This window comes from Mustela nivalis, assembly GCF_964662115.1.
Source record: "Mustela nivalis genome assembly, chromosome: 14".
Classification (NCBI taxonomy): Eukaryota; Metazoa; Chordata; class Mammalia; order Carnivora; family Mustelidae; genus Mustela; species Mustela nivalis.
In genome coordinates, this window is record NC_139033.1 from 37,457,535 (window position 1) to 37,483,348 (window position 25,814).

The 25,814-nt window shown below is 35.9% G+C and overlaps 1 protein-coding gene and 1 long non-coding RNA gene across 5 annotated transcripts in view; both read right to left on the reverse strand.

Annotated features, from left to right (window-relative positions):
• Window positions 1-25,814, reverse strand: part of LOC309848361 — an 801,917-nt gene that overhangs the window by 543,370 nt on the left and 232,733 nt on the right. The window lies entirely within an intron of this gene.
• WDR7 (WD repeat domain 7) overlaps window positions 1-25,814 on the reverse strand; it is a 362,265-nt gene that overhangs the window by 138,858 nt on the left and 197,593 nt on the right. For all 4 annotated transcript variants that reach the window (XM_082699836.1, XM_082699835.1, XM_082699838.1 and 1 more), the window contains one exon: window positions 10,534-10,755. In XM_082699836.1, coding sequence (XP_082555962.1) covers window positions 10,534-10,755 — 222 coding nt within the window. The remainder of the gene's footprint in view (window positions 1-10,533; window positions 10,756-25,814) is intronic.

Here is a 25,814-nt window from a genome sequence, read left to right on the forward strand (position 1 = left end):
AAAACTGTCTGTCTCCCTATTTATTTAGGTCTTTAAAAATGCTTTTTAATAAAATTAAATTTTTTTCTGTAAGTCTTGCATATTCTTTATGTTAATGTCTAGTTGTTTTATTATATTTTTACAGTCCTTCATAGGTTGACTTTTTCTATAATTTTATACTTCAAAGGCATATAAATTAGGATTAGAAGGGTTAATATTTATAAAGTCTAAAATAGTGACTAATATATATGTGTTTATTGAATAAAACAAAATAAATCAAATATTCCATTTATCTCTGGTATGTTAATTTTAGAGTAATTTCGACTAGCTATTAAAAGAATGATGTTGAGATTTTTTTTATTGTGCTATGTGAGATTTACATATTAATTTGGGAATAACTGAGATATTCAACCATATGGAATTACCCATCGAGAACTACATATTCAAATTTTTATTTCCCTCAGTAAAATATTATAATTTCTTCCATATTTCTTAAATTTATTCTTAGCTATGGGACTTCCTTTAGATGCCATAATTATTGAGATTTTTAATATTTTAATTTAAAATATAAATGTCTATGTATCATTTTCATTACACGAATATCCATTCACTAAAAAGGAATTCTTTTAAATAAACGAGTGCGTCTAGTAAATTTTTCTTATCCCCCAATTCCTTTAATTATTGGGTAAGTTGGGTATTTTCTGGCAACTACATTCTTTCTATGTTAACGCCTAACAGCAGTCTTACTCAGGTTGATTCGTTTTTCCCTGCTGGTTCTTACAGTCTTATGAGTTTGATGCGTCTTTCAAAAAATCATTACTTTCTATATTTTCTGTTTTGTTCACTGGTAGAAAACCTACTGATTTTTGAGTATTTGTCTTGCTGATTAGTCATCTGGATACCCCTGAGGGATAAGATCTACTTTTGGTTTTAAAAGCATTACTACCAGGTCACCTGGGTGGCTGTTAAATGTCTGTTAAATGTCTGACTTCCTCTCAGGTCATGATCTCAGGGATCCAGTCCTGCCCCACTGGGTCCTCCTCCTCTGACTCTGTGCTCAGCGGGGAGTCTGCCTGTCCTTCTGCCCTACCCCCAACTCGTGTTCTTAATAAATAAAATCTTTTTTTTAAAGATTTTATTTATTTATTTGTCAGAGAGAGAGAGAGGGAGAGAGAATGAGCACAGACAGATAGATTGGCAGAGGGAGAAGCAGGCTCCCTGCGGAGCAAGGTGCCCTATGCGGGACTCGATCCCAGGATGCTGGGATCATGACCTGAGCCGAAGGTAGCCACTTAACTAACTGAGCCACCCAGGCGTCCCTCAAATAAATAAAATCTTAAAAAAAAAAAAAGAAAGAAAGTAAATAAAAGCATTACTACCACGTCTACTATGCTAAAAAGCTACTATATAGGGGATAAGGGTAGCAGCTGGAAGGCTTGACAGTAACTGAGTGAGAAATGAAGTTAGTCAACCAGGGTGAAAATAGTAAAGGTAGTAAGAAGTAGCTGAATTTTTTATGTATTCTGAAGGTAGAGCCAGTAAAATTTCCTGGAGGATTCGATGTTTGTTTGTTTTGTAGAGTCTAGCCCTGTCTTTGACAGTTTCTCTTTGCAGATATGATTCTGAACTTCAACTTCTATATCACACGACAATCAGTACAGTGCTACTGTACTTTAAGTATTGTTAAGAGCCCAGGAAGCCACCACACCACGGCTATGGTGGAGAGCCACAGGGTTCTGCAGAACACAATTTGATAAAGGAAACCATAAGGAAAGAACTTTACATTTATTGATTTCATACAAGCATTAAGGTCCTCTAGTGGCCTGGGTGGCACCAAGAAGTTCACCATCTCCTGCTGTGTGATCAGAGGCCAAAGTGTAAAGCAGTAGCATAGACCTAGGCATCTCACCACTTAATAGAGTCCTAGAAATTGTGTTTTCTAAGGATATGGTAGGGAACCTACAAAAAAGTTCACAAAATGTTTCTGTTCACTTCTTACTGTTAAATGTTTTTGTTCACTTCTTCCTAAAAGGATTTTTTAAGGAGGTAGGGGCAAAGGTAGATAGAATCTTAAGGAGGTTCCACACCTAGACCAGGCTTGATCTCACAACCCTGAGGAGAAATCAAGAATCTGATGCTTAACCAACTGAGCCACCCAGGTGCCCCTTACCAAAAGGCTTTGTAAGAGATCAAAACACCTACCACGTGCGCGCGTGCGTGTGTGTGTGTGTGTGTGTGTGCACGCACATCCATTTTTTTTTTTTTAAGTAATCTCTGAGCCCAACTTGGGGCTCAAACTCATGACCCTGGGATCAACAGTCACATACTCTACTGAGCCAGCCAAGAACCCCAAGTTCTGCAGCTTTTGAAGGATTAGATATTCTTTATTGTCCCTTTCTGATATAAAATTATTTGAACTTACAGAATTAAATACATTAATATATTAATATGTTAAATGTAATTAAATACATTACAGTGACACTGTAGCACATGTGTATTAAGACATACAAATATGAAAAAGAACATTCTGAAGAGTTATCAGAAAACTTCAGATCAGACGCTCAGTCGTCAAGTGTCTGCCTTTGGCTTAGGTCATGATCCCAGGGTCCTGGGTTCGAGTCCCACATTGGGCTCCTGGCTCAGCAGGTAGCCTGCTTCTCCCTCTCCCACTCCCCTTGCTTATGTTCTCTCTCTCTCTCTCTCTCTCTCTCTCTGTTAAATAAATAAATAAACTCTTTAAAAAAAAGAAAAAGAAAACTTTAGATCAAGGTTATTTGAAAACTAGAATGTTCTATGCAAAAAGAAAAAAGAGGGGTTGCCACTAGCAATATAATTCTAAGACTTGTCACTGAGTCTACTACTCAGGCAGCCCAGTGATAAGAAATTAAGGAAATTAAAAATCGAAATAAAATTGAAAATGAATTTAGGTAATTAATATATACATTAGATAGTTGGCCGAGTCTTATGCCAATGTCACATCACATTCTAGACGAAAAAATTGTCATAATGCCTATGTACTATATCTCTGTAAGGATATAGATCTCAAACTACCACAGATGTTACATGTAGCTACTGAAATGAATTCAACATAATACATGTCCACAAAGCTGGATATGTGTAGAGAATTTTATAGCAACAACTGCAGCCTGGTAAGTTGATATGAGGTACCCGTAAGAAAGGATGGTAGAAAGACACTCTGGAGATGTTCAGCTTCTACATATCAGAGTGATGAATCACTGACCTCTATCTCTGAAACTCATGCATTATATGCCAATTGACTGAATTTAAATAAAAAATAAAGATGGTTAGCTTCAAACACATGGCATGGCTGTGGACTCCTGGAGCCTATAGGGGCAGACAGAAAACTTGGTATAGAGCAATCAAAATAAGATAGTCAAGTTCACATGGCAGCAATAAGCACTCGAGAGTAATGATAATAAAGTAGTAATTTCATAGAGCCCTGTAATTTTGACAGAAGTGGCCTTAGAAATAACCTTTTCCCACTCACCTGTTTTACGGAAGAGGAATCTAAAACAAAGTAGTGAATTAACCAAAAAACAACAGCAAATTAAAGTTATTTTTAGACAACAAGGATGGGATTACATCACTGAACAGTCTATAATGCAAGTGCCAGATCTCAGTTAAAAAATGATAAAGCTGTTACACAACATAAATTATTTACAAGAAAAACAAAGGAGTAGTGAAAATTTCCATTTCATCTTAGTTTGCAGGTTGAAATAGGAAAGTGATAAGCATAATAGAAACTTATCCCATTACAAATAAATAATTACAAAAATACTCAGTGTTTTATTTAAACATGTACATAATAATGCAGCCAAAGTAAAGTCTATGTTTACAGAAATCCTCAAGGAAATAATAGACTTTACCACAAACAGAATTAGCATGTGTTGCAGAAAATAATTTCCTGGGCTTTGGGGGGAAAAGTGCATCTGGATTCAAATCAGTTACAAGACAGATAATTTAAAGGAAGTTACTAATTTTTGTTAACAGTTCACTCATATAGAAAATGTTGATAGTAATACCTATCTCATAAGGTTCCTAAGAAGATTTTTTAAAGTAGTATATACACTAATATATATATATATTTAAGATTTTATTTATTTGCCAGATAGAGACACAGTGAGAGAGGGGACACAAGCAGGGGGAGTGTGAGAGAGAGAAGCAGGCTCCCCACTGAGCAGAGAACCCAATGTGGGGCTCAATCCCAAGACCCGGGGACCATAACCCTAACCAAAGGCAGATACTCAACAACTGAGCCACCCAGGCGCCCCCTAAGAAGATTTTTTAAAGTAGCACATACACTATAAATGTCCCAGAAAAGAGCTGCTTCCTTTCCTTATTCTTCCACACACATTTCTTGTATCATTAACATGTACCAACATCTGGCTAAAACTTAAATGCCAGGCACTTTTCTAGATGCTTTGCGTACACTCATTTACCTAACCCTCACAGTAACTCCCGTGAGGAAGGTGCTATTATTATTCCCATTTTTTAGTTAAAGAAACTGAGCCACCAAGCATTTAAGGCTACACAGCTACTGAGTGGTAATGTCAAGATTCAACCCCAAGCAATCTGGGATAATGAAATTCCAATAAAAAAGCTGAACTACCTAAAGAATTAGCTCTGAGAGTGATAGAAATGTCATTTATTCACTCAGATTAGTTCCCATTATCTCTTCCATTTTAAACATAAAGAAAATTATAATATATATTGGGCATTAAAGTAGTTTAATGACCAGAACTACCACGGAGCACTCAATTTAAAATAACTAAAGGATTCCCTACTCTACTGGGTATCTCTACGCTGGCTACACATGAAAACTACGTGTGTCGTTTTAAAAATCAAATACCCCACTTCTTACTTTTTGAATAAGAACTCCAGAGTATGGCTCATTTTAAAACACTCTACATAAGATTTTAGTGCACAGGCAGAGCAAAGAATTGCTTTTCTAAACACAGAAGGTGTGCTGGCAAGGCAAGACAACTGGCATCTGAAATCAGGGCTATCTCAAAGGTAAAATTCCACATGAGAAGTGCAGGTAAGAACATGAAATGCTGAGTCTGCAATGAGAAGAATAAATGAATGAGGTGGACAGTGGAGTAAGAACACAGGAAGGCAGGGGCGCCTGGGTGGCTCAGTGGGTTAAAACCTCTGCCTTCAACTCAGGTTATGATCTCAGGGTCATAGGATCGAGCCCCGTGTCGGGCTTTCTGCTTGGTGGGGAGCCTGCTTCCCTTCCTCTCTCTCTTTCTCTGCCTGCCTTTCTGCCTACTTGTGATCTCTGTCAAATAAATAAAATCTTAAAAAAAAAAAACCACACACAGGAAGGCAGGATTCGTTCCCAGTGTCAGGGAGTCTGGGCTAGCAAGAGCAGGGAAAGCAAACACAAATGCAGCAGCTCCCGAACACAATCTGGTGTCTTGTTTGTGAGCAGTGAAAATATCCATTTTTGTCATTCTTTATCCTCGTAAATGGCATGATGCCTCCCACATCATTGTTGCTACTTTTATTCATTACGGGCAAGTACCACTAGTTTTGTTAGCAATTGCAATTCAGTGACTTTGTCCTAATCTTGAAACATTTGAGATTTGGCATAACTTTCTTACCTTAAAATTTAGGAAATAAATCTCTTACTTGCTTATAACATAAGACAACTATGTGAAATGGTGAAAATGTCCTGGTTTAAAGTTGCAAAATAGGTGTTCAAGTCCGTCCATTTCTGCCCCTCCACAACTGAAGTACTCACTCTGTTCCCAAGCTCGTGGGGTGTCAGTGACTGACAAGTTTCAGCTGAGTGTCTCTGTAGGATTTGTGCTAGGATGAGGAGGGCTGTCTCATCCAAGGTCACACCCCCTATCCAGGGCAGCAGGGTGAATGAACAACATTCCCCAGGCTGAATGAACCAGGAATATGAATAATACAGGGATATGAAGGCTAAATCCTTTGCCCCAATTCAAGGACAACAACTGGGCCATCCCTGTTTCAGAGTCTCCTAGGATAAGCTGAAGCTTTCTAAGCAAAGGAAATGCTATTCAATGTTTCCCTCTGCCCAGTCCTGCTTCTTTCACTCCCTAAAAGTACCGAGCTCAAGTATACTCCTGCACACAAATCTCAGAATCCACTGTCTAGGGAAATGACTTATGCTACTTGTCCAAAGTCAAAAAGTTAATGAGAGATCACAATGGGATCTACTACAGATGTGGCAGCCTAATTCCACAATTATAAAATGAGGAAGAAGAGACCAAGTGAAAGAATGAACAGGGGTGCCCGGGGGGTGGAGTTGGTTAAAGCATCCAACTCTTGATTTCGGCTCAGGTCACAATCTCAGGATCATGAGATGGAGCCCCACGTCGGATTCTGCTGGAGACTCTCTCCCTCTCTCGTTACCCCTCCCACTCGTGCTGTCTTTCTAAAATAAACAAATCTAAAAAAAAAAGAAAAGAAAAACGAAAGAAGCAAAAGACCTACAGGCAATTTTATAAATGTACCCCAAAATATCCTAACAGTGTCTCATTTGTGGATCAAAATAAAAATGAAGAGTGATCTCTACAGAAGTTGAGTTGCAATAAGAGAGTGTCCATGCCTACAAGAAGAGGAAACTGAGAAGGTCATGCAGGTGAATTTCCCGGGACGCTCTCTGTTTCCCTTCAGACTGGGACGCTCTCTGTTTCACTTCAGAGGCAGACACTAGCTGGACGTTTTAAAAAGGGCTTGGAAGACAGAACAGTTCTGTCTTTTATTTTACACAAGAGGAAACTGCAACTCAGACCAAGGGTACACAGACAGAGTAGCCTAGACCAGGCTTTTTAAATTTCCAGAGTCCTTCCTTCAGTTTTGTCTTCAATGTGTGATTTTGACTTTTTATGTAAAGTGTACACTGCCACAAGAGATTCATAAGTACTCGAACAGAAGCATGAAATGCATTATAAAACTAAGCATGACTTTTGAATTAGGCATCATTGTCACTCTTCCCTCCTACTAAGGTGGATAACAGGGAATTGGCTACATTATAAGTATTCACAGAACAGAACGGCTTTACAAGGAAGGTTAGAATTCACTATCTATACCTCTAGCTACATTAGCAATTAACTTTCATCAAATATTGTATCTTAATGGTCTTATCTCAAAATGAGGATAATAATAATTATCTCATTCAATAGGATGCCAAAGAGACTAAATATTTAATGGTTGCAGTGCATTCTAAACGCCACATAAACAACACAGCAATACATATAGCAACTTCTAACAGGTTAACATTGTAGCAGGTTAACTGATCAAAAAGAGTCCAAGAAAGGCACAAGTACATTCAGACACCTGACTGAATTTAAACTGATTTAAACTGATAAATGTTTTTAATTATTAAAATAAAATAGGGCAACCACAATAAATGAGGAAAATATCGAGGACATTTTACACGTTTTAAACTGGTTCTAACAGGTACTGTATCATTTGTTTTTAATTTCTTTAAAAAATTTTTCAAGTAGGCTCCATGACACAGGGCTTGAACTCATAACCCTGAGATCAAAACCTGAGCTAAGAACAAGAGTCAGGCGCTTAACTGACTGAGCCACCCAGGGGCCCCATATCATTCATTTTAATTTTTATTATTTTACTTTTTTAAATCTTTTTCAAAAGATTTATTTATTTATTTGAGAAAGAGCATGCACATGCGTGGGGGTGGGGAGAGGGAGTGAGTAAATCCTCAAGCAGACTCCTTGCCAAGCACAGAGCCTGATGAAGGGCTCTATCCCAGGACCCCAAGATAATGACATAAGCTAAAATAAATCAAGAGTCTGACACCCAACTGACTGAGCCACCCAGGTGTCCCTCATTCATTTTTATCTACCATTTCTCACTGACTGGAAACCTTACAGAAATCTTCTATTTCAATAAAATAATCATAAATATTATTTAATAAGAAGCATTAGCTTCTGCCCTTCCCACATCTAGCCCTTTATCCAAAATGTTCAAGGAACAAAATTGGCTCTAAAACATTTAAATATTTTCAATGTTTGGGTAAATTTTATTTATCCTGCTTGGGAGAGCTAAGGTGGCATCATGCAAAAGTCTCTTCATGCAGCAAATCCCAGTTTCTCTCCGGTCAGAAACAGGCTTTGGGATCTCTTTGTGTGTAGTTCAGCTCCCTGTTTCCTAACAAACCCAAAGAGCAGAACACTGACACCCTACTATTTTCTCATCAATTCCCAAGGCTTCTTTGAAAAATTTCTATTTCCATGCTGCCACAGCTTTTTTGATTCCTGTTTTTCTCCTAACCCATTTCCTCTTTTTCTAGTTACAGTAGATACAATTTGCAAGTAAAATTATTGCAGTTAAAAGAAAATTCATGAACATCAGAATGTATTTTTAATGGATGATGGATATCAAGTAGTTATGGTAAATATTCTATCGAATATATTTATCAGAACAGTATTTTATTTTTAACAGTCAATATTTACCCTCCAAATTACATCTTTTGCAAAGGTTTAAACTTACTCTTGGAAAGTTTTAGCTGTTAACATAAAAACTTGCGAGGTATCAGACTTTTCTTGATCTCCATTAGAGAGATGGTAAGAAAAAAAAAAAAAAAGTCTGAAAGTTACCAGACTAAAAACAGGCCAAAGTTCCATTAACCTCTAGTATTCTAATGTTAGGACTCCGCATAAGAAGCTACACACCTAAATCTCTGGGGTCTACATTGACATAGAGAGGTGAGCCTTTTGTAGAGTGGGTGAGATTTGAGTAGGGTTTCATGCATGAAAAGCAGGAACCTGCAGAACCTGAGTAAAGATAAAGATGCCAGAGGTGGGGGTGGTGCGCAGAGGGCAGGCCTGCTTCGAAGGAGAGCAGATGTACACATGTGGAAAATGCAAAGGTCATGGATTTTCAGGTCTGAAGAAGCTTGAGTTCAAGTTGAGATTGGACTACATTTTGACTGAGCTACTTGGAAGAAGTTTTCATTTCTCTTTTAAAGGTCAAATGAGGGGACAGAAAACTCTTCTTAAAGTATGCAGTAACAGCACCGGCAGTAAGCCCTTCTCAAGAAGGAGCCATTAACCAGTAGCAGTGTGTGGAAGGGTATGCAGTAACAGCACCGGCAGTAAGCCCTTCTCAAGAAGGAGCCATTAACCAGTAGCAGTGTGTGGAAGGGTATGCAGTAACAGCACCGGCAGTAAGCCCTTCTCAAGAAGGAGCCATTAACGAGTAGCAGTGTGTGGAACGGTCAAAGCTCCAGCTCTGGAACCAACAGACTGTGCTGAAACAAAAAACTGCCATTTCCAGAAGGTACCATCACAGCCAGGGTCACCACACCTCTCTGCACCCAGTTAGCCTTATGTGTCAAATAGAGATAACCAAGCTGCCTACTTTATATGGTCATTATGAAGATTAAGTAAGTAAAATCATACTCAAAGAATCAGTTATTTATTCCTGTTGGTGGTGGCTCTGTCATTACTACTCTCTGATTCTCAAATGTCAAATACGGATCAGGAGAATACCAACCACTAATACGTGTTTGTGGTATTAAGAGTAAAAAAAGAGGAGCAGGGGCAGGGAAAGGCAACTAAATCTGTACAAGGGTTTTAATAATAAAAGGTAATATGGCTCCATGACTTCAAAGCAAAAGTATGTGACAATGAGCCAATGAAGTGAAGTTTTCTGCTGTTATAAGTAGCAAAGTAACATATATATCTTTTTTCCCTTGATAAAAGGCCCCAAATCCCAAAGCACACTGCCATTTGTTCTATAAAGAATACCTTGTGATACATTCAGTGGGACTACATTTGGTTCCATAATAACACAATTTGTTGGAATTACTTTACAATATGGTAGGAATATTCTGACCTTACCTAAAGAAGTTCCGACACTGAAGTACCAAAAGATGTTATAAAATACCCTTAACCTGTTACTAACATACCAACTACAGAATTCAAGGTAGTAGTACCACACAAGCACTTTGAACTCCAATTGTAACTAAACCACCCCTGCTCCTGACTTTTCTAACCACATTCAGGACCTACCGCATAGTTTTATAGAAATTATTTTAGAAACTGTGTTTGGGTTAAAATCTTTTTTTTTCCTTAGATTTTATTTATTTATTTGACTGACAGAGATCACAAGTAGGCAGAGAGGTAGAGAGAGAGAAGGGGAAGCAGGCTCCCTGCTAAGCAGAGAGCTGATGTGGGGCTGATCCCAGGATCCTGAGATCAAGACCTGAGCCAAAGGCGGGGGCTTAAGCCACTGAGCCACCCAGGAGCGCCCCGTTTAGGTTAAAATCTTGACCAAAATATGTGAACACAAAGATTCAGAAATGTGTTTTTTAAGAAAAGTATCTCCAGGAAAATCACGTTTTAAACTTTAAAAAGAAGTCTAAGTAACTACAACCAAAGGGTGATGTACCAAACGGGTTATACTGCTTCCTGACTTCATGTCAACATTCTGTTGAGGCTAAAATCCAGAATATGAATTTTCTGAGGTTTTGTTATTATAAAATTTGTATTGAAACTAATTATCAGCATTAGGAATTTTGTAACTTACAAGTATGTCTGGCAAGTGAGTAGTTGGATCCACCACTAGTCAAGCCAAATCCCTCAGGAATTTGACTAGAGCTTCGAGGTCTGGTCAACAATTTAGGAGGTTCAATTTCAGCACCAAATTCAGCTCCTATTACGCCTAGTAGAACAATAGCAGTAGCTTGCTTCCGTCTTTCCTCATAAGACGTGGAAATCTTTTTCATTTGTGGGATACTTGATAAGCAACCTGAAAACCAAAACATAAGTTAAAAATCATCAATACACAAAAGACATATGATAATAAAAAAATTTCAAGATTACTCTTTCAGTAATCGGTCTTTTCAACAAATGGCACTGAGGTGCCTGGTTATCCACCTGCAAAAGAGTGAACTTAAGGCTTCCACCTTCACTACACAAAAAAATCAACCCAAAATGGATTCACAGTACTAAATGTAAGAGCCAAAACATAAGAACTTGCAGAAGAAAACAGAGAGATGTACCTTCATGATCTTGGGGTAGGCAATGATTTCTTAGATATGATACAAAATGTACAAGTAATTTTATAATCTTTCTTAATTGGATTTCATCAATATTACAAACTTTAACATTTAAAACAGAATCAAGAAAGTAAAGACAACACACAGACTCAGAGAAAATACTGTCAATTATATATCTATAAAGTATTATATCTAGAATAGATGAGAAACTCTTACAATAATAAAGCACAACTTTTAAAATGGGTAAACAATCATTTTTTATTTTTTATTAACATATAATATATTATTAGCCCCAAGGGTACAGGTCTGTGAATTGCCAGGTTTACACACTTCACAGCAGTCACCATAGCACATACCTTCCCCAATGCCCATAACCCTACCACACTCTCCCTACCCTCTTCCCCCTGGCAACCCTCAGTTTGTTCTATGAGATTAAGAGTCTCTTATGGTTTGTCTCCCTCCCGATCCCATTTTGTCTCATTTATTCCTTTCCTATCTCCTTAACCCCCCACATTGCCTCTCAACTTCCTCATATTAGGGAGATCATATGATAATTGTCTTTCTCTGATTGACTTATTTCACTCAGCATAATACCCTCTATTTCCATCCACATAATTGCAAATGGCAAGGTTTCATTTCTTTTGATGGCTGCGTAGTAATTCAATTGGATATATACATACCACATCTTCTTTATCCATTCATCTGTTGATGGACATCTAGGTTCTTTCCATACTTTGGCTGTTGTGGACATTGCTGCTATAAACATTCAGGTGCACATGCCCCTTCGGATCACTATATTTGTATCTTTAGGGTAAATACCCAGTAGTGCGATTGCTGGGTCATAGGGTAGCTCATGTTTCAACTTTTTGAGGAACCTCCATTCTGTTTTCCAGAGTGGCTGTACCAGGTTGCATTCCCACCAACAATGTAGGAGGATTCCCCTTTCTCTGCATCCTCACCAGCATCTGTCATTTCCTGACTTGTTAATTTCAGCCATTCTGACTGGTATAAGGTGGTATCCCATTGTGGTTTTGATTTGTATTTCCCTGATGCTCAGTGACGTGGAGCACTTTTTGATGTGTCTGTTGGCCATTTGGATGTCTTCTTTGCAGAAATGTCTGTTCATGTCTTCTGCCCATTTCTTGATTGGATTATTTGTTCTTTGGGTGTTGAGTTCGATAAGTTCTTTATAGATTTTGGATACTAGTCCTTTATCTGATATGTCGTTTGTAAATATCTTCTCCCATTCTGTCAGTTGTCTTTTGGTTTTGTTAACTGTTTCCTTTGCTGTACAAAAGCTTTTGTTCTTGATGAAGTCAAAATGGTTAAACAATTTGAACAGATATTTGATATACAATGATATACAAATGGCCAATATGCATACCAAAGATGCTTAACATCACTGGTCTTTAGGAAAATGTAAATCAGAACCATAATGAGATACCACTTCACATCCACTAGAATGGCTGCAATAAAAGAGATTATAAAATGTACTGTCAATTATGAACAGAAAATGATTGTTTTGCAGGTGGAAATGTAAAAAGATACAACTACTTTGGAAAACAGTTTGGCAGTTACTTACTCAGTTTGGCTTTCTATTTCTTCTTGAGTCATTTCTGACTGCTTGCAATATTAAAGGAATTACCTATTTAATCTGAACTTTGAAATTTATGGATCTGAGATTATTTGCAGTATTCTCTATGATGAAAATATTTCAAAATGTATTTTTTTTAAGATTTTATTTATTTACCAGAGAGAGAGAGAGGGGGAGAGAGCGAGCACAGGCAGACAGAATGGCAGGCAGAGGCAGAGGGAGAAACAGGCTCCCTGCTGAGCAAGGAGCCCGATGTGGGACTCGATCCCAGGACGCTGGGATCATGACCTGAGCCGAAGGCAGCTGCTTAACTAACTGAGCCACCCAAGTGTCTCAATGATGAAAATATTTCAAATGTATCATTCCTTCTAAGTATCATTTGTGCCTTTTCTAATATTACTTATTATGCTTTTCTTGATCAGTTTTGCTAGAAATATATATTTTAATAGATTTTCAAAAAATACTTTGTTGGGGTGCCTGGGTGGCTCAGTCGGTTGAGCATCCGACTCTCGGTTTCAGCTTAGGTCATGATCTCAGGGTCATAAGACACAGGTCAGGCTCCACGCTCAGTGGGGAGTCTGCCTGAGATTCTCTCTCCCTCTACCCACATATGATACCCCCAATTTACACACTCTTTCTCTAAAATTAAAAAAAAATTTTTTTTAAATACTCAGGTTTTGATCTTATTTTATTTCTATTTTACCAACTTCTGTTATTTTTATTATTTCTCCTTCTACTTTATATTTTCTATCAGTTTTTTTTTTTTGTTTCTAGGTTTTATTTACTTACTTGTTTTTAAGAAAACTCTACAACCAACAGCCTTGAATTGACAACGCTGAGATCAAGAGCCAACACATTCCACCCACTAAGCCATCTGAGCACCCTTGTTTTGTTTCCAAGTACTCAGGATAAACACAACTCACTTATTTTCATAACCTATTAGGATTTACATTGCCAGTCACAGAGTTAAAATCCATTTTCCTCTCCTTTAATAAATGACTTCAATTTTACCTAAGTAGTGATATATTCACATTCTTTCGGGGTCCTTTCAAGAACCATAGCCTAGCGCCTGGCTTCAAGCTTTACTCATGATATATTTTAAGTCCTCTTTAGCTCACAGGAGTCAGAAGCCTGCTTCTGGAAGGAGCTAAGGATTTCAGCCCAGATCTTTTCTATTTTATTACTTATCCATAGAGGTATCTATCATTTTGGAGAGCAGTTATGTCTCTTTGGTTTTCTGTTTGTATATTTTATCCATCATGGCTATAGATTTGGTACAGGGAAATTTAAAAAGTGAACTTTGGGAGACATCTTCATTGGAGATCAGTTTTCTCCTCTGTCTAGTCATCCAGCCAGTTTTCCTGGTCCCTTTCAATACTTTGTTTCTATATTCAGCAAAGGGCCCTCAGAGCTCAGTGTGCCAACTAAAGAATTAGAAGTGGAGAACTCTGAATGCTTTTAGATATTTTATTTTATTTCGTCTCTTCATTTACTTTGTCATTCTAACCTAATTGGAGGTAAGACAAGGCAATGACTTACCTCCTAACTAGACATAATGACTTACCTCCTAACTGGAGGTAAGGCAAAAGGCTACAGGGGTACCACCAAATCAAAAGAGACTTTTGCAGGGCAAGTGAAAACTTTTAACTTTTGGCTAACCGTAAGGTGTTGAATAATTTTGTAAAAGGTGGTGATATCAGATTTATTCACTGTTAGAAACATCACGATAATGGCAGGAAGGCAGATTATGTGGTAAAACATGAAGTGTCTAGAAAAACCAAAAGAAGCCTCCTGCAACGATCAGGTGAAAAATAGTAAGTACAAGTGGTGGTAGAAATTCATTCATTCTGACATCAATTATTCAGTCTCAATATAAGAACTCATGGCATTATACTGGACATGAAAAGAGATGTGAAAAGCAAGTTCACTGTCTTCTTTGAACTTAAAGGCTACCAAATAAGAATCAGAAATAGGTTACGGAATCAATGAGAACATTATGAACTGAGAGAACAGTATGTTTAAGAACCTAAAGCATGAGGTAATTTGTTGACTTCTATTTTAAGGAGAGGTAATTGGGTTGGAAGCCCATGAGCCAAGAAGAAGACAGAAAACAGGCAAGGGAGGCAGGCAAGGGCCAGACCACAGATGGCACCATAGATCCTATTCACATTTCAATTCTTATCCTATAAAACATGGGAAGATACTCAAGGTAGGATTTAAGCCACAGAGTGATATAATTAGATTTAAGGGTTCAGAAGGATATCCTAAAAATCAAAGTGAGAGATTAAGATTGGTTTGGTCTTGGGATGTTAAATAAGAGATGCAGAGAATAGCGTCTCTTCGATGGTGATTTTGGATGACACTCTCTAAGTTTTTTGAAAAACCTAAATTAAGTAAAACAATGAAAAAAATTAAGACAAAATCAGAACAAAAAGTAAAGCAGTAAAAATTAGTAATAATTTCAGCAAAAGCTAACTAAAACAAGAGTATAACAAAGCAAAAGAAACCCTTTCAAAGTAAGTAGATAGGTATGGCCTTTCTAGAAGCTTAAAAAAAAAAAAACCTAGAGTGCAAAGCTTTTTAGTATAAACTTTAAATTGCATTCATTTAGCTTTGCTGAAAAGCAGAAGGGATGTGTGCAAGCAGACCTAGTTGAGCCTAAGAAAAGGAAACGGCAGGATATTACAAAGAATAGTTGCAAAGGGATAATTGTGTTAAGAAAATGGCCTTAAAGGACTTCAAAAAAAACTAAGAAAACTAAGATGGTGACATCAAAGACTGGTTACTGTTTATTTGGAAAATAAGAAAAATTTGGTTTAACTGAGTAAAAAAAAAAAAAAAAAAAAAAAGATTTTGTTGTTGCTACAGTTTTTTAGCTTCTGCATGTCATACTTTGCTTTAAAAAAAAGTTCTGAAAATTTGCCATTAGTTTTCGGGCAGTGTATAGAAGACAAAATCCAAAATGAGTCCACAAAGAATACAATGATCTTTAAAAATATTTGTAATTCTTTCATATAAAATTTCCATTATTATTAACTTCCCTATTTTATTTTCTTATAGTATATTTCAAGCCACTTGCAGGCTGCTTTACAAGGATATTCCTCCAATGTTAACAAAACTACTTTGTCACTTCCAAGGTCATGATGTTTTATTTCACAAATTCACATTTTTTTATAAAAAGCCTCAATTAAAATGTTCAAAAATATTTAAGTAACATTCAGAAACATCTTCTAATCAGATACCAGAGTATGCAGGTCTCTCTCTTCATTTTTTTTTTTTTTTTAAGTTTTTTAAAGGTAAAGAAACGATAGTGAGAGGCTTGGTGTATATATGCAATGACAGATTCCAACTATACAACTGATCTGTCATAGTTCTAATACAAAAGTGGGGGAGAAACCTAAAAGCTTAGCCATACTAAGAAGAAACAAAGTTAGTACCCACTGCCTCTGTGTTTAGGAGGATGAAAATCAACCCAAATTCTAGAGAAAGTGATATTTAACAGTTTGATCATCGGAATCTCAGTGCATGCATTTAAAACCAACTTCATTTGAGCACAGGAACACACAGGAGTGAGAGCTGCGCGCCACCGCATCTAGATTCACGCAGCATATATTTCACTCTTTCCACAGTGGTCTGGAAACAGGAAGCAAATCAAGCTCCCCTCCCCCCATGTCTCAGCAAGAGCATGCTCCATAACAATAGTTCAAAGGAAAGCTCTATTCTGCAGTTGCACTGATTGTTCTGTCAGCTGACCTCTGCAGAAGGGAATTGCTAACCGCTGCCTTGCTCCTTAGCTGACAAATGAATGATCGCGGCTCCATCTATTTTCACTATGGCTGCCTCTAGCCCAGGTGCTCAGACAGAGAGCCCGGTGTGACATCTTAGATCAAGATGAATTGGCACAAACTCCTGATCCAAGATTGTTTTATACCATTTAATTTAGTTTCTTCCCCTGCTTGGATGAGCACAGCTCTGGTTATGGATTTCTATTCTAATGTACTGAAGCAGGCCCTGAAAGAAGCCAATGAAGCAGCTGCTGGAGCAAGGGACTGCAGGGATACTGATCAATAGGCAAGGCATTGACCCCAGCCGTTCAGCCTGTGCAACGGCCACTGCTTGAAGGGGGAGGGGGGCTCAGACGCACACATGGGCTGCTTCCAGTAGGAAATTGAACAACAGGGGCATTTGGAGAGCTCCACCTCCCCCCTGATCTCCCACCTTCCCTATGTTTCTTTTGTTTAATTACCTCAATCTTGTCTTAACTCCCACTTCTAGGGAAGGAATTAAGACTTTAGGGAAGTTTTAATAATGTCCTTTAAAACAGCCCTTTGTAAATTGTATCCTGAAGCTAATAGAAAGAATCATAACAGGTGCTCTCTGCTAAGTGGCCAAAATATGAAATCTTAATTAGCTGTCAAGCACATCACTTGGCGTAATTTAAAGTTTGGCATGTGCACAGGCTCATAAGAACACTGTCCAGCTGGCTATTAATACTACTGATGCTGAAATTCTTTGGCATGTTAATTTTTATCAGTACTCAGATCTGAAAATATGATAGCTCTTTGTTAACAAGGAAATAAGAGCAAGAAAATGATCTCCTAAAAAGAGACACTGACCGATTAATGGTTGTATAAGGTACAGATGACCATCCCTACTACTATTCCAACAGTAACACACAGTAATTTCTGATTCTTTAATTTTTAAGATTTGAAAAATATTTAAAATTATTGGCTTTGCTTGGGTCTTCTCGTAAATAATACAAGACACACACAATTAGCTACCATGTTTTCCTATAAAAAAAAGTGACAACCAAATGGGAGATTTTGAGATATTAAAAATAAAATAATTCTGTAAAAGTAGACCTTTCTACAGTTTCATTTGTCTCATGAAAATTTGGTATTTTTTCACAGAGACATGCCTCCATTTAATCATGCTAACGGGTGACATGGAGATCCATTTTCTTGACAGGACGGTTGATCACCCTATCACAGTAAGAAAATTAATACCTTCGACTAGCCCTGTGTGGAGAACAGAAGCTGCATGCAGTGGGAAAAGACATAAATGTCCTACATTTTAAGTTGCAAATAGAACACTTGTTTTGTGTTCAAATAATATGCTTCTTCATTATTCGGTTTCTTTAAACAAAATATGAGCCTTTGATTTTTATTAAAACAACCATTTAATTCATACAGTGTTCCTCAAAAGTACATAATTGTCTTTAGATTTAGCATAATTGACTCTAGATTTACAGGAACAGGAGTAAACACTTTACTTACAGCTTAACTAGAACACAGGTAAAATATTTGAGAAGTTTAAGCTATTTAAAGGGCTGTGAGATATTGATTGCCTCATTTAAAAAGCAGTCAGAGAGTGCAACCAAGAGGTCAAGATAAATTTAACAGTTTGAAGCACTTTACTAAATAACTCTAAAGATGTTAATTGGCTTTGTGCAGTTCCAGGGTAAAATTAATTTTATCCTAGCTTACAATAAAAGGATTAAAAGACATATTAAGTTCTTCAGTTTTAACTGGAATAGGAATCAATGGATTTGAATTAAGGCTAACGGCGGTTTTATGAGAGATGGACTACCAGCAGATACTTCATATCTGCGATTAGCCATATATTGATGGAGCTCTGTTACTGTATTAGGTATTAAGCCTTAGATAAGAAGATATTACCAATTTACTATTCTCAGAATATACTGTAAGAATGGTGAGATTTGACCTGGAAAAACCATTATCAAAAATGTGATTCTTTGTTTAGGATAGAGCATCAGAATGATTCCCACAGATGCCTTACATATGTCTGATATGTAAAATTCTAGTAAAAATTAATGAAGTAGTCTGTTTCAGTTCAAGCGCAATTCACTTTACAATTATGACTATACTGAAAACTATATCATAAGCATATCATTAGGGTTTTTTGAATCAAACATTACATTCAGACTGGTTCATAGCATGTTAATTTTCTGCCAGAAATTTATGCCATATGATACAGTTCAAGTGATATTCACAATGATATCAATGTTTTCTAAATTTGGTGTAAATTTCAATATATTCTAAAATGTCCCTTTAGATATTCAGAAATATTATTCATGATAAATGAGAATAAAATTTTAAACATTTTTCTTTACTCTTTCAGTATTTAATCTATTTTAGAATCATATGTATAGAAAAATATATGCTATTACTATGTACTGCCTTGGAGAGCAATAAAAATTGTATTCAGTTAGGTTATGTATCTTATATATTAACGAATAACTGACTTTGTAGGATTCTATGGGAATGAGCAGAAAAGAGCAGGTGGCAGTTTCTTACAGCAGAAACCTAAAGGGCGGCATATAGAGACTACTTAAAATAATAAATTGGATTAATCTAGAAAGTAGTCCCTATTATGGTTCTTTACAACTTTGTATTATTTGCCATAAAGCATATTTACTAACACCACATTTTGATTAATTACTAAAAAACAAAGGAAATTTAGTAGACTGAACTTTGTTAATACTGGCAATCGTGAGGATGGAGAAACTTCCAGAATTAGGACCTGATTTACTTTTTATAAATTTTTAGACAGAGTAGTCTTAGCATATGTATAGTCAAAGCTCTTATAAAGGTTAGTCAATAAAAGTACAAAAGATTTTTATTTTCAGACTGGTGAAATATTTTCCCGAATTTTCACTTTTACCTACTTCTCTTTTCTCAGCCCCAAGGATACTTTAAATGTGATGTGACATTATCAACTGAAACCAAGAAAAACACATAAGATTGAAGATTAAAATGAGTTTACAGTGATGGTGAAATATGTCCAATCAAAATATATCTTAATACATTTCTGAACATAAACAGAAGTATCTAAAAGAAAACTAGATCTTCAAAAGCAAGCTGAGTTCAAATTTTTTTAGATGTACTTTAAACAAAGTAACTTCAACTATTATTGAAATTGATAAACATGGTTGCCTAATGGAATATTAATTTATGTTTAAGATATGCTTTTTTAATTATCATTGTATGGTGCTAATCAAATATACTGGTTTTGCATACACATACACACATATAAATATATAATTATATACATGCATATAAGTATATAATAGTCTCAGTGTACCAAGACATTAAATTTTAAATCTAAGTGAGCTAGAATTGTATTTTTGAGATATTAAAATGTGTTGTCTACGTTTTAGAATCATAATGAGAAAAATGAACCTGAGTGGGGTTTCCACAGTATAAACTGTTTCCACATATATTTGGCCTGAACTTTTTCTACTACTTGATATTCTTAGAGCTGCTTAAGACTGATAAAGTACAATGCCATAAAGATGTCAACTTTTAACCAGATAGGTAACCGTAATCTTCCAAGTAAGTTTAACAATGTGGGGAGGGGGCATGGAGGGACTCTTTAAGCCAAAATCTTCTCCTATTAATACATTGTATATTTTAGAAATAATTCGTTTTTGAGAGAATTTAAATTGCTACAGTATTCTACTAATTAAATTTCAGTTATTCATTATATCCCAATTCTTAGTCAAATACTTTAAAAAAGAATTCATTAAATGAGAACACAAAAAGGCATAGATTGGTGACAACCCAGAGTGTGAATAGAGGCTCAAAGACTTCACTCTCTTGGTGGTGAATCTGGCTGGGTTTCATAAGCTCACAAGGAGAAATCTGTGGTTCTATACCACTGTAAACTAAATGAAGTTCCTTTTCTTCAGCCAAGTGCTTTTATATGAATATTGCACACTATTTTCATTTGTTGGCACAACTTAGAGCACTGCAAAACCTGCAATTTTCACATAATAAGGCAAATAAATTTCAATGATATGGAAAAAAGTTAAAACTGTAGATGGTTATATGGCCAACATGTATATTTCTGCCTGTTCACCGTAAGTGAATAAAATGTGCAAGTTTTCTGAATGTTCCAATCTACCTCTTTGGCAAAAAAGATGAACTGATTAAAAATGACAATCATGGGGCACTTGAACATTTACCTACAAACTTTCACATGATTACTAAAGCAGGTGTGTGACCCCAAAATACTTTTAGTATCCACCTCTCTTACCAACTAGGTTTCCTCCATGCATTAAAAACATTTTAGTTTACTTTTTGACCCATCTATTAGTGTTTTCCCCCTACCTACTGGGGTGGGAGGTAGGGAAGTTGCTCCCCAAATCTATGAGGCTTTCACTATTTTGGTTGCTGCTACACTGTTCCCTCCCCCCACACCCTCAAAGCTGAAGTAAACAAACATGCTCTTCATTTGTATGTATGCACGATAGCCCCCTGCTGGAACACAACAGGTGCTGCAAACACGTATCTCCTGCTACTCCTGCTGATTAAGCCATTTTAAAATAATGCCTCTTGCACATCTTCTTGCACATCTTTGGAAGAATCCATCTTCCACAAAATCAGACAAAAGCAGGATAAATGAACGCTCCAAATTGATTTTCTTTTTCAAAGGAAAGTTAAAATAATCATAATATTATTTGGGGGTATGTTGATTATTTTGATAAGTAGAAACCTTAAGCTTTGAAAGCAACTGGTACTTTCAAGTAATTCTTGTAACAATTTCTTATTCTTCACACAGACAAGTTCTATATCCTTTGCCCCACAATCTGCATTATCTTATCCCCCTGCCTCCACTCTCTATTGAAACATTAACAAGTCAATTTGTTTTTACTTTTAGTGCAAATGCTCTCAGTGTGAAAGAAAACTGAGATTCAAAAATTCCAGAGATCTACAATATCCATATAGTCAGAAATCTTGTAGTTAGTAATTACCAAGAATAATGTTCAATTGTAGTTTCACTTTACCTTTCAAAGGTGAATCTGAGATAACGTGTCAAGTTTTAAAAACTACAAATGTAGTTTTTAAAAACTACAAACTTCTACATTAAGAAGACCATTATTAGCTTTTTCATGAAGAAAGAAATATTTTAGAGACAGTGGTTAGTGGCTTATAAAGTTAGACATCTGAAAACACAGCAAATCATTCTCATAAATTCTCATACAGTTAATGTTCAGAAAAAGACACTTTCTGCAATGCAATTCACCTATAAAAATGCTGGAGTAGACATGATGTATTTCTGTAAAAGATCAAATGGGACACATGAGACTTAATATTTGGGGCGCTATTAGGGTCTATCCTATGACAATTTCACACCTGCGCATTACGGAACAGTGGGAAATAGATTGTTACACCTGAGGTCATTGGTATGCATAAATGACAAACCACTTATTAGATTGGCTTAAAAACTACTTCACCTAGGTTAATTATCTTTATCAACTTGGTGATATAAAACCAGATCAAAGGGGATAATTGCCTTGTTCTACCTTTGAGAAGTTAACAAGTACATCTGCTCATTTATAAGAAGTATTTGTAGTATTCATTTTTCTGAATTATTGTACATTTGGTCACAATAATGAAACAATGCCATATAACCAAAAGTTAACAATTTTTAAAAGGTTTGCTTGTCATAAATTGGAACCTGTAAGGTATTTCTTGCTTTTATTTTTCTTAGTAGATTATAATGTTATCTCTGATTTTAAAAAGATCATCTTTTATTTTTTTCCTTTTGTTTTCTTCACTATAGTGAGTTGTTAAGTAGAAATAATGGAGCATAGTCAGGGGCAACATAATGCCAATATTGTGGAAATTAATGGCAAGACCTTTGAAGTAATAGCAGATCTGGGAAAAGGTGTGGTGGTTAAGTCCAAAACCAAGTTTTATAGCAAAGATTCTAACACAGTTGACAGCTAGCAGAAATACATAGGATTTATCTTTTTTAATGCATCCCTATGTGTTATTAAAACGATATGGAATAAACTATGGTACAATTCCCAAGAACTAAATAAATTTAAAAAATATTTTTCAAATTTAAAGGAGAAATAAAATGAGAAAAGAAATTTAAAAGAAATAAAAAGGTCATAGACAACTTTGACTTTTAATTTACTAATCACATTAACAGATGACCAGGAAAGTAAAGCTTTGAAAAAGAACAAGATAAATAAGTAAAAGCAAACTAAGCATTTGTGTTAAAAGTCTAAAAGTCAATGACAAAATAAACCACAGCCTCAAACTGTTAAGGGTACACTCATTACTGGCCTAGAACCTATAGAAAAAGTAGCCCATTTATACAGCCCAAGGAATATGCACATGTATAAAAGACATTTGGGCCCATTTTCCAAAGAGATTTTTAAGTAGCTCCAGAGAGCTTAAAGACATCGAAAGCTTGAATTTATTAGACAGCTAAACAGGATTGCCATTTCTGATCTTGTTACATATTCAGGCTTTTATCATTTTTAAGCCACATGTAGAGAGAAGAATTATGTGCCTTTGTCATTATAATAGATTATTTAAAAATTATTTTACATCTCCTCATTTTACGAAGAAGGTAACTAGTCTATCAAACTGACTGCAGTTGTTATTTGGCAATTTTTTTTTCTCAGACCCTTTTTCTGGATATATGATTTCTTCTCAAATAAGCATATATATAAGGATATTAAAATTTACTAATATTCTCTTTCATGTAACTATTTCATGTGATTTCCTATTAATTAGTTAATTCCATTTATAAGTTGGACCTGAGTTGCCTGTCTTGTATGTATCAAATCCAAACAGTCTTTGAGCCTTGATTTTTTGCACAGTCCTTCCAAGTGTTGAACCAAAGAAAGCTAAGTACATACAACTACAGATACCAAAAATCAGTCACTGATTTGTTACTAGTATGGAACTGAAAAAGCTACTACTCCTGAAATGAATACTAAAAAAAGAAATTAATATTTTAACCTATATAAGCACATAGTCAGATATTCTGGTTTGTAAGATGTCACACAATTTTAAAAGACTTTTTAAAAAAATCTATTTCTACTACATAATAACACATAATCATTTCCTCAAAATGCTGCCTGATTAGCTCAAGTTATTAGGTTACTCAGGAGTTGCAAAGAAATAATTTTATAATCTTATGTGGATTCATCTTTTATTAAGAATAGAGAGATACTGGGGCACCTGGGTGGCTCAGGTCATGGTCTCAGGGTCCTGGGATTAAGTCCCGCATCGGGCTCTCTGCTCAGCAAGGATCCTGCTTCCCTTCCTCTCTCTCTCTGCCTGCCTCTTTGCCTACTTGTGATCTCTCTCTGTCAAATGAATAAATAAAATCTAAAAAAAAAAAAAAAAATAGAGAGATACTTTCATATGTAAAAACCTCAAACTAGATGCATATTGATGAAAGGGAGACACATATATCCAGGATGACTCTTACTGAACTCAACTGCTCTGAGACTTTTCGGCAGGAAAAAAAAGAAGAATCAAATCAAGAGGAGGTAACATTTATTCCTCCAACCTTTACTCCTACAACCACCACTCTGACAAGACGACTGGTATCAGTGTCGTAACATAGCCCAGAAGGGCTGAACAGAGGCAGATGAAAACAATCCTAAGTAAGAATTTATCACATGCTTATTATCATTTTTCTTAAAACCGTTTCCCTTACTAGCAAATGAAAAAACTGAACAATTTCTCTAATATTTATCCAATGTTTTTGATTCTACAAAACACTCAAATAATGAGAAACAGTATTTATTTATGGTTTAAAAAAAAAACAAGGAAAAGGTTCCCCAATTAACAAGAACAACAGAAAAACCTGAAGTCCATCTTTTAAATAATCAAGAATTTCGGTCTGTATAAATCCCACCTGCTGGCTTAGGGTACGGTACTTCACATATCCACTGATATGTTATAACAACGTATTTGTTATATATGATAATCTATATTTGTTATAATGACAGGGTTACATGTCCGCTACAGTCACTTTCCAATTCTTTCACAAAAAAAGATAAACCATTAAGAATTTACAAGGAGGGGCGCCTGGGTGGCTCAGTGGGTTAAGCCGCTGCCTTCGGCTCAGGTCATGATCTCAGGGTCCTGGGATCGAGTCCCGCATCGGGCTCTCTGCTCGGCAGGGAGCCTGCTTCCCTCTCTCTCTCTCTCTGCCTGCCTCTCCATCTACTTGTGATTTCTCTCTGTCAAATAAATAAATAAAATCTTTAAAAAAAAAAAAAAAAAAAAGAATTTACAAGGAAAACAAATCCAAGTAAAGTATATAAAACAATTCCTAGGTCTAAGATTAGATGACTGTTAGGAAACTTTGGAATTTTAGAGGAAAAAAGGGGCATCAACAATCCCTTCTAACCAAACCAATATCCATATTTTATAGATAAGGAAGTTCAAGTAGGTTAAGTGTTCAAGCCATAAGGTGAAGAGCACCAAAGAGAGTGGGCACTCATGGCGACATCATCCCAGACTGATCTCTAGAATCCTCATTGGCCTGTAAGTCAGCGTGTGTTGCAAAGAAACCAGATAATACTTGATGCCTATTCCAAGATGAATCTTTAATTAGGTATCTTCAAATTCTGTATAATCGAAAATGTTTCTCAAAAAAAAAAAAAAAAAAGCAAACAAAATTTATTATTAGAAAAAATTTTTAAGTTTTGGTCTGTAATATCTAATAATGTTACGTGTATTTTCTACTGGGGCTCTCTACAAAAGATGTGGAAAACTGGGAGGAGATATTCTATCAAGCGTATGAAGTAACTAGTTTCAACTGGATTTCATATGTTTTATATACATATATATAAACTACACATACATATGTGTATATATATAATGAAACAAACAAAAATATAAAGTACTAAGCATAAATATTATTACCATTCAGAGATGAAATACTTAAATAATGTATTATCCAACAGGACAATAAAATGGGCATGTCATCCACAGAAACATCAACAATTTCCACAAAAGAGAAATTCTTCAAATACAATATATGAAGGAAAACACTAATTAAAAACATAACTTTTAGTAACCTCTCTATAAGTCCCCTAAAAGTTACTGCCTCACATGCACAAAGGTTTCCCAAACTCCCATGCTGCATTACAAATATTGCAAATAAATTCATGATCATTTTCGGAGCCCACATCGCAATATCAGAGAATAGCTTAGAGTCACCATAAGGGTTAAGACAATCATTTTCTACTGCATACTAGTGCTATTCTAAGCCGATAGTGTGTTTAAATCCACACCAATGAAATCAATACAGCACTGTTCTATTCAAGGTGAGACCAAATAAACCTGTCTGAAGCTTTGAGAAATAGGCTTTGCAGTATACTTTGAGTGCTAAATGCCTTTCAGTCCAGAGATCTGTCATTAAATAATCATT